At 35.3% G+C, this 13,031-nt stretch overlaps 1 protein-coding gene across 1 annotated transcript in view; it reads right to left on the bottom strand.

Moving 5' to 3' along the window:
- The window catches only part of Taf15 (TATA-box binding protein associated factor 15), a 36,686-nt gene that overhangs the window by 9,919 nt on the left and 13,736 nt on the right, over positions 1 to 13,031 (bottom strand). The window contains 5 exon segments of the mRNA XM_023703148.1: positions 97 to 206; positions 1,517 to 1,549; positions 2,156 to 2,190; positions 11,134 to 11,254; positions 12,740 to 12,933. Coding sequence (XP_023558916.1) covers positions 97 to 206; positions 1,517 to 1,549; positions 2,156 to 2,190; positions 11,134 to 11,254; positions 12,740 to 12,933 — 493 coding nt within the window.

The following is a 13,031-nucleotide window of genomic DNA, read 5'->3' as shown; positions in this document are numbered from 1 at the left end:
AAAATAAAAAAAATAAAAAAACAAAATTATGTATCTTAACTAGAGTATGTTAATAACTAAGAATTTTTTTTAATACAAGCCATACTTTTTACTTACCTTGATAATTCCTATTTGTTTGAAGAACTCTCCCACTTGATCTGTAGACACACCCTCCCCAAGTCCTTGCACAAAGATCGTGTTGTTATCTGAATTATCAGATTCTGAATCTAAGGGGAGAAAATTACAGTTAATTTTACATTCCTTGGTTTCACTACATCCTGTTTAGTAGTCAAGAGTAAAAATGTACTACCAAATATTTTTCTAAGATTAAATGGACAGAAAAATTAATGTTAAAAGCAACTGATGTAAACATGCAGCATTTACAGTAACAGTAAGGTTGATCAATTTTTTTGTTTTGAAACATGTAGTTCAGGCTGGCCTTGAGCTCACTCCAGCCCAGGCTAGTCTCCAACTCTCAATAATCCTCCTGCTTCAGCCTCCCAAGCCCTAGATTACAGATGTGCACCACCACACTTGACCAGTAGATCAATTCTTAAACTAAACTTCAAGTAAAGTACATCAAGTCCATACTCTGAAATATAAATGGACCTATTAAAAGAGAGGTCTTGAAAATCTCACTTTTCAGATACAGGACTACAGCTCACAAAGAGATATGAAGTTAAAGCAGCATTCCTTTCTTTGGAGAACTTTTAATTTCTTATGACTAATTAAAAGTTGTAATAAAGCTCTCTAGGACAAAATTCCCCCAAATCTGACATTTTGAACTTCCAAGCAAGCCAAGCAAACCTGCTGGTTTCACACTTATTGCAGTAAGCCTTACATAGATCAGAGGGAAGCACCACCTTGTACATACACCTTACCTTACACGCACACTTTTGGATTAGTATAACAAAGTAAGAAAGATGTATAAAAATTCAGTCCATCAAGGGATAATTCAGAAATTGCCATCCATATAGAATACTTTGGCATCTTAACAAAAACAAAAGTTCTGATTTCAATATATATTATGTGCTTGGCTAATAGATTTTTAACTTCTAAATCACAAACTTTCAAAAGTCTCCATCAGTAAGCTGTAGCATTGAATTTCATTTAAAAATAAAAAGCTACATAAAATCATTGACCTCTAATTCTCTCATGTATGAACTCAGATTTCGTAGGCCCCCTAAGTAGACTATCAATCCAATATAGTAGTTCCTTAAACACAGTTTTTTTGCCTCTACTTCCCCAATGATAGCCATACTTTCATTAACTCTAACTTGCAAAAATTTAAATAATTAAGGCTTTTCAGCAGTAAAAACGTGTTTCTTGAAAGAACAAAAAGTTGACCATGGGAAAATAAACAAAAATTTCCCCAGAAAACTTCCACATAAATATCCCTGAGTTTCTTTTTGACATTTGTTTAGAAATAAAGCTCTCTACTTCAGGTAATACTAATCCTTCCAAACCCAAACTTTTCCTTTCAAAATGTTGAAAACTAACATTTAACTGAAAAATTATAAACTACTATAAATCTTACCAGCATCTGGTCTGGGTCCATAATCCCTGTGACCTAAGAGAAAGGGAAAAAAAAAAAAAAAAAACCTATTTAAGGTAATTTATTTGAAATACTTTTTTAAAAAACAGTGATAAGAACCAAGACATGAAAACTTAACACTTCCAAAATCCTTGAAAGTCAACCATCACAGATGTACAAACTATGTAAATTAAATTTTATTAAAAGTTTTAAGAAATCAAGATGAATGTGAACATTTCTTCCTTAAACCTGTCCAAGACGGCATCCAATATTTTGGCATTATCACTTTTTCATTAAGCTCTGGTTGTGAAGGCTGATTAGAAAATAATTTAAAAACACGTCAGCTGCCTTTATTTTAAAAAATACTGTCAAAATCCAGTGAAGGTATCATTCATTGGTCACCACAGACTCTCATGCAAATACGCTATGTATAAACCCATTGGACTATTTGAGATCAGCTCTGGTTTTTTAATATTTATTGATATATATGTACATATAAATATATATAATTTCTTTTTAAAGCACACAACACACCAGCCTCAACAGAGTAAGAAAGGGCTTAGACTGCGTCTGCGGGATAGTGGTGGCTTTTAGATTTATATAGCATTTCCACTGAAATATTTTGGGATACTCAGCACTTACCACCAAAATTTTTGAAGCCACCGCGGTCACCACCACTGCAGAGGAAAAATTGAAGAAATGATTTCTTCCTTAAGTCTCTAATGTGCTGAGCCCTGGGCTCAATCTACACTTAACTGTCACAAGTAGAGCTCTTAGGAAAACAGTAGTACTGCTAACTTTCCAGTTAATTCCATTTTCATTGACCTCAAAATGTTGTTCCCAGCTAAGTGTTTTCCCAAGGATCTATTTCTACAAGATGCCATTTCAAGCTTACTAGATAACATGTCAAATATACTCTTATTTTAAAATCTTCCCAACCCCAAGCCAAAAGAACACAATTCAAATTGTGACTTAATGCTGGAGCCACAACATGAAGAACACTAAATTAGAACAAATATTCTTTCCAAAGGGGTCTTTTTAAAACATGAGGAAAAAAAAAAAAAAAACTACAAGAATACAAAGGCAAGGTTAAGATTGTAATAGAACAGAAGAGGTAAAAATTTCAGTACTAGGATCCGCTATGATAGCAAATTGTGGGTGTATGAGATGAATAAAAAAAGTGACATACAGATATACACAAAAGTGAGCCTGAATGAGTCTTCAAATTTTAAATCATTCCAAAATCTGACAAAATGAGGACTAAAAAAGTATGACAAAATTGCCCTCCTACTTCATACCTATCACAATAGGGATCTCTTCGTATCACAGCTGTTGAGGTTTGTGATGCCAAATGCTCTGTATACCACACCAGTAGCATACCAGTAGACACACAATGCAACACACTCCAAATATACCAGCTACCCACAGCATGACATTATTTGGCAAACTGCCACGGTTAGATAAGTCAGTGGTCAGAATACAGTTTTATGTAAGAAATCTATAAAGCTCTCCTTAATTAAGAAACTCTTAAACAACTCATCCAATTAAATCTTGTTTCCCAAGACTGAATTAACTAATCTTCTTAAAGTTCATCTGCTGACACAAAAATAAGTTTTCAGATGGTAATATCTAATGTACTATTACAACCCAAGAAGGTAATCTCAACAACTGATATCTCTGTCTCTCACCACTTAATCTCTGCTTTAGTGATTACCATATTCTTTACAAGGCTTTTCTGAACCATATGAAGAAAAATCACTGACTAAATAAGAAAGCATTCTTCCTTTACAATACAAAGTTCACCAAAAATATATACGCACTTCAGCAGTTTGCTATTCTAATAAATGTCTGGAAGCTAACAGCTACCACATAGCTACTACTTTGAGCACCTCTTGTAATTATAGCAACCAAAGTTAACTTTATTAGTCTCATGATGTCTCAATGCATTTAATATTAAAATATTTATACAAGTTTTTCTTTTCTTGATGTATACATTTTCGGCAACCTCTGTATATTCTATTACTTTGATATAAAAATGTTACCCTTTCAATCAACTTAGGCACAGGCACATACATTTTACTTTGCTTTTAAGTTGTATATAATTTACAGGATACCTTTCTAAGTAGGAATGGCAGACTATTTCAAGGCTATATAGATAATACTAGACTTAGACTTTCACATATACTACATAGCTTCATATAAACATATACTACCACTTCAGGGCAGTATCTAAGCCTTTCCTATTCCTCTAAATGACATATACACACAGTATGACATACACACAGTATATGTCATTTAGTCACAGTGTAAGTCACAGTGTATATCACAGCTAACTCTTTAAGAAAGGGAAACCAGACTGGGCATGGTGGTACATGCCTGTAATCCCAGCACTAGGGAGGCTGGGATTCAAGTATGTTCAAGGCGAACTTGTACCACATAATGAGTTTTAAGGTGGCGCTGAACCTTACAGCAAAACCCCGTATTAAAACAAACAAATGGGAAAAAGAGAGAAAAGGGGAAATCAAAAGGGTCTTCTAGATTAAACTGCTGAAAATCTTATTCAAGATCAATATATCGCAAGTGTCTTCAAACAAGATTCTTAAAACACCAAAAAGTGATGAGACAAGAACCAGTGAAAATATTAAGCCTATATTCTTGTGTCAGGAGGTTAAATATCCTCAGGATAAAGGAAACTTTTAAGAAAAGAAATAGGAAGTCATATGCTCACAAACAAGTACTGGAAAGGGTAATTCTTAAATACTGTAGCGTCATCAAAACAAAATATTGGCCAGGTGTGGTGGCACATGCCTATAATCCTCAAGAGGCTGAGACAGTAGGATAGTGAGTTTGAGACCAGCTTGGGCTACAAAGTGAGCTCAAGACCAGCCTGAACTGCATAGGAAGACACTGTCTCTAAATAAACAAATAAGCAGGTTACTAACTTCTTTACCACAGTAGAAGATACACAATTCCATATTTTAAAAAGCTGGTGGTGTACTCTGTAATCCCAACACTAGGGAGGCCGAGCCAGGAGGACTGAAAGTCCAAGGCTAGCCTGAACTACAAAACACAAGACCCTGTCTCTCCTCACCTAAGAAAACACAAAAAAAAAAACACAAAATAAAAACCTAGTTCATACTATTTCCACTATGGCCAATAATAAAAATCAAATTAAAATAATAAAACATTTTTTTAAAAGGAACTTGTCTCAAAGTTAAAGGGAATCTATAATACTAGTGAGTTTGACTGTTTCAAATTTCCTAATCTTACATATAAATGACTTTTAACTTGTCATCTTCACCAAGCATTTCCTCTGAAAATAAAGCAGCCTGAGTTTTCAAGAGAAAGACTGTAACTATGGGAAAACCATAGTGCAGTGGTGGCAAACCTATGGCACACAGTTATTTCTCTTTTATGGCAAAACATGGTAAAGTATAAGTTGTTTTTTCTAAACTAAAACTTCAGTAACACAGGTTTAATCAGTGATGGCACTCTGCAATAAGTAAGTGGGTTTTGGGTTACAGTTTGGCACTCATTTCTAAAAGGTTCACCATTACTGCAATAGTACATTACAAAACAAATGAGTCTTTAAATCAAGAGACTCAGAGAATGGTCTTAATTATTACTAATAAATCATAAAATTTTCAGTCAGAAAATCCTCCCTTGGATTTAGTTTCCTCTTGTACAAACTGGAAGTCTGTATTTTTACTACTCAAAGGGTAACCACAAACACAGAAGCATAAACACAGCAGAACATCTCAGAAAAGCAGGATTTCGTTTTCCACCCACACTTAATGAATTATTTTATTTTAAATTTCATTTAATGAATTAGAATCTACACTTTAGGGTTGAGGAAGATAGCTCAGTTGTACAAGCACCTGCCTGACAAGAGCAAGGTCCTGAGTTCAGTCCCCGAAGAATTTATGTTTTAGCAAAATACATAAATAAGTAATTCTTAAGTTATTTATATGCACATTAATGTCTGAGGCACACTGCTCCAGGTGATTCGTAATTTAAATTAGATGTTTCAATCATTTTCTTTCTTATTAGGAAATTCTGTATTAGTTATTTTTAACCCCACATGAGAAAACTTATTAAATACAGCACATAAAATTCAAATAGTACCACCATTATAAAACAAAAGATATGCCTGCTAAGATTCCTTCTTTCAAACCTGCATTTACAAGTCCTTTACCACTACTGAGGTCTTCTTTGCGGAACCAGGGATTGAACTCAGGCCTTTGCGCTTGCCAGGGAAGCACTTATTCCACTGAGCCATCTCCTGGGCCCCTCCTACTGAGGTCTGGCTGACACAGCAAGACACAAAAGTTCTTTAACACCTGAGTCAAAACATTGCCACAAATTTGTTTTCAATCCCAGAAAAAGTAACAAACATACACACATCAACAATTCTTGAAGGACATTTTATAATGAAACAGTAATGATATTTAACAAAAACATAAGATAGTCAACTTAAACCACAATATGGGGGTTCCTTCAATATTGTATCATTACATATCTAGAGAAGACAATCAGATTCAATTTCAACTCCTTGTCAAGAAAGAAACAATTCACTGACAAAATCTCTGTTCCCAAGGGCCGGCCAAATAGCTCAGCAGATTAAAGCGCCTGCAAGCAGGCACAGGGGACAGGAGTTCAATCCGTAGGCATTGTGACTGGGCATGGTGGCGCGCACCTGTAATTCCAGCTCTTGGGAGGTTGTAAACAGGCAGATCACAAGTCTGATCTAGTAGCAAGACCCTGAACACCCTGTATTCCCTTCCCTAAAATACATAAAAAAAAAAAAAAAAAAAAATCTCTGTTCCCAATATTTAATTTTAAAAAATCTAGCCAGGTGTTGTGGTGCATATCTGTAATCCCAGCACTGGGGAGACTACAGCTGCAGGATCACCATGAATTCAAGCCCAGACTAAACTACACAGTGATACCCTCACTGGGAAAAAAAAAAAAATGAAATCAATATAAATGTCTATCTGCAAGCATTAAAACTGCCAAGAAGGGCCGGGGAGATGGCTCAGTGGAATAAGCGCTTGCCTGGCAAGAGCAAGGGCCTGAGTTCAATCCCCGGTTCTGAAAAAAAAAAAAACTGCCAAGAAGTAGAAGGACAATGTAGGAATCTTTTTTTTTTTTTTTTTTAAATTTTGTGGGGGGAGGGCCCAGCTCAGCCCACCAGGGGGCGGGGCTGGCTGGCATGTGGGGCTGGGGGATTGAATCGTTCTTGTGCTTTGCTAAACTTGTTCTAAGTAGGTGCTTTAGACCACTGAGCCATCTCACCAGCCCAAGGAATCTTTTATTACTACAAAATGTTAAAACAAAGAGAAAAAGGGGCTTAACTAAAAACCAAATAAGCTTAATTTAAAAACTGATAGCACAAAATAATTTATTAAGAGTCTGAGGAAAAGACCAACATTAATTTCAAATGCAAATAATTCACTGAATTTAAAAATCATTCTCAATAGTAGCTCTGTTTGTACTTTATTTTCTTTCATGTTGTATGTGAATGGTAAAAAGGCTTTCTGGATTTAGCATTTATCAACATACTCAAGTACTCAGTAGCCACATGAAGTTAGTGGGTAATGTATTGGACAGTGCTTGGCCTCCTGAAGTGTTGAGGCTGACCTTAAACTTAGGATCCTCCTGCTTCAGTCTCCCAAGTAACTGGGATTATAGGCATGCAATGCCACATCTGGCTTTCATTAACATTTTTTATACTAATTACATTAAATTCTAATTTAGATGTATTTAGGTATTTAATTTCACCTATTCAGTCTGTGTGTGTGTGTGTGTGTGTGTGTGTGTGTGTGAGAGAGAGAGAGAGAGAGAGAGAGAGAGAGAGAGAGAGAGAGATTGATTGATTGATTGATTGATTGATTTGGGAGATTAAACCCAGAGCCTAGTATATGCAAGAAAATAAACATTATCACTGAATTATATAACACTGCCTCTTCCATTTTCTTAGTACAGTCTTCCATTTTCTTTTCTTTTTTTTTTTTTCTTGGTGAAACCGGGGATTAAACTCAAGCCCTTGCGCTTGCTAGGGAAGTACTTATTCCATTGAGCCATCTCCCTGACCCCAAAGAAATTATTTCTTTTTTTTTTTTTCTGGTGGAACCAGGAATTGAACTCAGACCCTTGCACTTGCCAGGGAAGCGCTTATTCCACTGAGCCATCTCCCCGGCCCCGTCTTCCATTTTCTTGATACAACTATAAGAAAATTTTAAATTACATTAAACATTTCATGTTTGTGACCCATGTTGTATTTCTACTGGCCAAAACCATTCTAGACTGTCAACAAAACATGTACCTTTTTTTGCTTGTTTTAGTTTTTTAGGATAGGATCTCAAGTTCAGGTTGGCCATGAGCTCACTGTGTTATCCAGATTAGGCTCAAACTCTTGGCAAACCTCCTGCCTCAGCCTCCTGAGTTCTGGGATTATAGGAATGTGCCATCATGTCCGACCCATATACATTTTTCCTTAGTATCAACTGACTTTATTACAAGGATCTTTACTATAGCTTTATTACTAAGCTCCAAGGCAAATTACACTGTTAACTACAAAAATTAAGAGCTAATTTATCATTTTAAGATACCTGAACATAAAAGCCTTAATGACATAATAATAAGTAACAACGTAAGAAGTTCTGGCAATTTTACAAAGCAGTAATCATGACACTACAATTTAAAAAACAGTAGGAGGGCTGGCCGGATACCTCAGAGACCAGGGTTTGATCCCTGGCTGATCTGTGTAGTGAGACCCTATAGAACCTGTACTAAATACATAAAATAAAAAACAATAAGAATTTACAGTTTTAGTTTATAGTCCACTAAGAGGTTAATGTCAATTATTGACAATAAGACATTCGATCTTCTTTGCTACAAATGCTTTTTCAAAACAACAGAATAGGAGGTGGACATGGTGGCACATGCCTGTAATTCCAGCACTCAGTGGGATGAAGCAAGACTGTTGTGAGTTCAAGGGCAGCCTGTGGCTACATACTGAGTTTAAGACTAGTCTGAACTAATACAGCGAGACCTTATCTTTAAAAAAATAAGTAAAAAATAAATAGACCATGCTTCCTACAGTCCCTATAATTTTCATGTTTTTCTCTTCATATTTGACGTCCTTTTGATCTGAATTCTTCTACCAACCAAGCATTCATAGACTTTACGTCTAAGAATATCTTATCTTTTCCACACATCTGATTCTAATCCATATTCCTACTTATTTAAATATAAACCCAACTAATGCAACCTGATCTTCAAAACAACCCCCATAAAGAAATTTTCAACATACTATCAAGATGATAAACATCACAAATGGCAGTGTTGATGAAGACTAATGAAAAACATTTGGTGTTCAAATCTAAAACAAAATGTTAAAAAAAAAAAAAAAACTTTTTTTTTTTTTTTTTTTTAATTTTGGTACTAGGAATCAAACTTAGGACCTTGTGCTTGCCAGGCAGGCACTGTGCCACTGAGCTATACTCCCAGAAAAAAAAAAACTTGAAACTTGGTATTTATATTCAAATTCAAAATGCTTCACTCCAATAAATAACTGAAAAGCACATTTTAAAATGTCATGACACATGAAAAGTATATGAACTTCCAATTTCAGACCTCTACCCATAAATGAAGTTTCAGTGAAATACAATAAAGTTTAGTTTTTGCACATTATTTACAGTCCACTCTGGTACTCCAAAGGCAGGGTTGAAGAGTTGTAACAAAACCCACATGATCTGAAAACCTAAAACATTTACTACTCAGCCTTTTGAATTTTGCCAACCTGATACAGAGCATAATCACCTTCCATATAGGTTTCTTAAAAAAGGCTTTTGTGAACATTTCATTTACTAGGGGAAGAGAAGGAGTGGGGCCAGACTACAGAACCCCCACTCTATTTTTACTTCCACTTGATCCAGATCAACATCATTTGACCAAATATACACTGAGCTTCTGCCCAAGACTTCGTTGTGAAGGGCTGCTAAGGATCAAAAATAAGATTTTTAAAACTAAAAAAATTTACTTTATAATGGGTATTGAGGCCACAAATTATATTAAAATACATTGCCAAGAAGGTTGCACTGCTTAAAAACTGGAATTCCAGGTAGGGGGTTCCTTCTCAGAAACATGATACAAGGTCTTCTCAATTCTCTAATTATAAGATGCATCCTCACTCACTGATGAAAATCATTTATAAAGACTTCATCTTCCTATTGCCTACATTCTTTTTCCTAAAAAGTGGGATTCCACTATTCTCAGTCAGACCATAGTTTAATAGATACTCTATTGGATTAACTTTTTTATGAAAAAAATTAAGCCTATGATGTAATACAAATGCACAGCACTCAAGGCAACCAAATTATTTAAAACACATCAACTGGAAAATTAAATATATCTGCTAGTTATCTTGTTTTGGAGTTGTCTTAGGTAGGAGGGAGGCTAATTGGTAAAAAGTAAGTGCCATGTCACTTTATATCATTCATTTATATCTGCCCAGAGAGCAGATCACTCTCTTTCATAAGCAAGAGTCATATGACATACTTCTTTTATGTTGGCAAACTACCAATCAAGATGTGCTGTACAGTAAAAATACAGAAATGCAAGTCAGTGAAAAAAGCAAGTCTGTATACAAACATTGCTTTTGTCTCTCAGGATACCTCAAGGCACACTCAACCCCTACGGAGCTTAAGAGTGAACTGGTAGGGATATATAATTAAGTATAAGTAACAGGTTACTGACAGTTTCAATTTCCAATAAAAATACTTTATCTTTTTTTTTTTTAATACTTTATCTTTAAAAAAATTATTTTTTACAAACAAATTTATAATCAACAAGTCTCATTGAAAATAGGTGTCAACTACATTTTCATTCTTGTTTTTAGGGCCAAAATGATAACCTTACAGATATATTTAAAAGTAATCTTAAAACAAGCTTTTGAAACATGCTATAAGAAGGGGAAAAAAACCAAGAACACAAACTAACACTAATAATAGAAATGGGGAAAAGAAAAATTTTAAAAAGCCCTTTTTAAAAAATACAAAATGGCATGCAATGTTACACTATTTCAATAATTATTTACTCAAGAAAGACAAAATTGCTTAATTACATTAAATCTATCTTATTTGCCAAATCCTTTCTATTCTGCCATTCCTAAAATATATATAAAACAGCATACCCCTAGTCTTTATCTACCCAATAAATTCAAAATTAAGGAATAACCTTTTTAACTTCCAATCTAGAATTAACTTACCTTTTTTTTTTTTTTTAAAACAAAACATTTTGATTTACCAGAGCCATCTTTTAAAGGACTCTAGCTCTTAGGTCTAGTAGGGAAAAACCTAGTCAAGTGGTTTAACCACAACTGTAACACAGTACTTTCATTACGGTTTGCAAATATAAGGTGAAACTGTTTACACAGTCTATTCTAAGAGATGAGATCAGAAGACTGAAAATAAATTCAAAATTTTTATCCTCTTTTCTACAATATAATTCCTAAAAGTCTTTTAACTAAATTAAACGTCAAAATCAAACCAGCAAAGTAACAACAAATAAATAAGCAGATAAAGAAAGAAGAAATGTAGCTATCTGTATCTACTTACCTTGATCCTGTCATAGGACCTCTTCCATCCTTGTCATATCCCCCACGCCCTCTACCTCCTCCCTGTGACCCGCCATATCCTCTATTATCTTCTCCATACCTACTCATATCACGACGGTCATCTATAAAAAGGAAAACATACACACTTAAGTGAATACAGTCATTTCTGAAAAGTGGTTCACAAAAAGGCACATGCACATAGAGCTCAATGCAAATAATTATAAAATCATCATGAATTATGTTTGAGAACTGTATCTGTGTAAAATCCCATACTGCTAGAAAAATCAGTTAACAAAATCATACTGAAGAATAGTGAGTTAAAACATAACCTAATAGTTCACATACAAAAAAGCATACTCTAGTCTTGACAATTATTACGTTGTCTCAAAAACATTTAAATGTAAAATAAGCACACATAAAATGTAACTAGAAGAAGGGTATGGAGTGTATGCTTGTAATTGTGGCATGCTGGGAGACTGAGGCAAGAGGACTGCAAGTTCAAGCCAAGCATGGGGAACTGAGTGACTCAGGAAGACTATCTCAATATGAAAACATCGTTCAAAGAGCTGGAGATACAGCTCATTCAGTATGAAGGCTCTAGGTTCAACAGTACTATAAAAAAAAATACAACAGGATCTTTTCTTTTCTTTTTGGCCTTTTGAGACAGTCTCACTATACAGTTCAGGCTGGCCTCTAGCTCACTTTGTAGCCCAGGGTAGTCTCAAACTCACAATGATCCTCCTGACTCAGCTTCCAAGTGTGCCACCATGCCCGGCTCTAAAAACGAGATTTTCAAACAGAGAAGATACCCAACAAATGAGCTTCTACATTCACTTATTGAACAAGGTGTACACTGCTCAAGGGTAGAGTGTGTGGCTAGCATATACAAGGCCACTGGTTCAACCCCCAGCAACAGGGAGAAAATCTGCAAACATTTATTGAGCATGTACTATGAACCAAGGCATAACTGAATAAATGACTTAGGACTTTGCCTTCAAATCATTCACTTTCATGAAGCACACAAAATCCCAACTGGTGTGTACACAGTGCTACAGGACAACAGAGGAAATAATGATTGCTCCTTCTTAGGTAAAGTTAGGGAAGGCAAACACTGTATACTAATAATTTCCCCAATTTAAGTATACCCCCATCACCAAAAGAACTGGCCATAACAGTAATGTCACATGACCAGAGTTCACTGAAACAAAGAACATTCTGGGGGCCAGAGAGATGGCTCAGTGGAATAAGCACTTCCCTAGCAAGTACAAGGATCTGAGTTCAATCCCTGGTTCCGCAAAAAAAAAAAAAAAAAAAAAGAAGAAGAAGAACATTCATGTCTCCAAGAAGCTAAAAAAGAAAAATCTAGAAACAGCTTTTATGGCCCTGAGAAAAGAATTATGCTCAGATATCACCCCAAATTTTTACAAATATGAAATCCTCTGTGGTTCTTTTTTTTTTTTGTACAGGGAAAGGAACTCATGACCTCATGGTTCCCAGGCAGGCGCTGTGCCACTGAGTTATAACCCTGGCCAATATGCCTCTTTTAAATCCAAAAGCAGTATTAAAACTACTTTTGAGGAAAAATAATACAAGTTACTGTATCTTACCTTGTGTATGGTGACTGTAGTTTTCCCTTTGTGAGTGATAGGGCTGTTGGTTTTGATTATAGGAATCATGCTGCTGATTATAATTTGACTGCTCATCATACGAGCCTTGATGTTGATCATAGCCTGACTGCTGGTCATAGGAATCTTGCTGACCATAGTTTGATTGGTCATATGAAGGTGCTCTTCCACCTTGGCTAGAGAGAGATCAAGAACTTGAGAGACTTTATAGAAAGATTGTTTAGCAAGTTGACTGAGACCGGCATAAAAGGCCTGAAAAGCTAGAATTCATCCA

Source organism: Octodon degus, unplaced genomic scaffold (genome assembly GCF_000260255.1).
Source record: "Octodon degus isolate 3935 unplaced genomic scaffold, OctDeg1.0 scaffold00164, whole genome shotgun sequence".
In the NCBI taxonomy this organism is placed as follows: domain Eukaryota; kingdom Metazoa; phylum Chordata; class Mammalia; order Rodentia; family Octodontidae; genus Octodon; species Octodon degus.
This window is presented reverse-complemented; position numbering and strand designations above follow the sequence as displayed.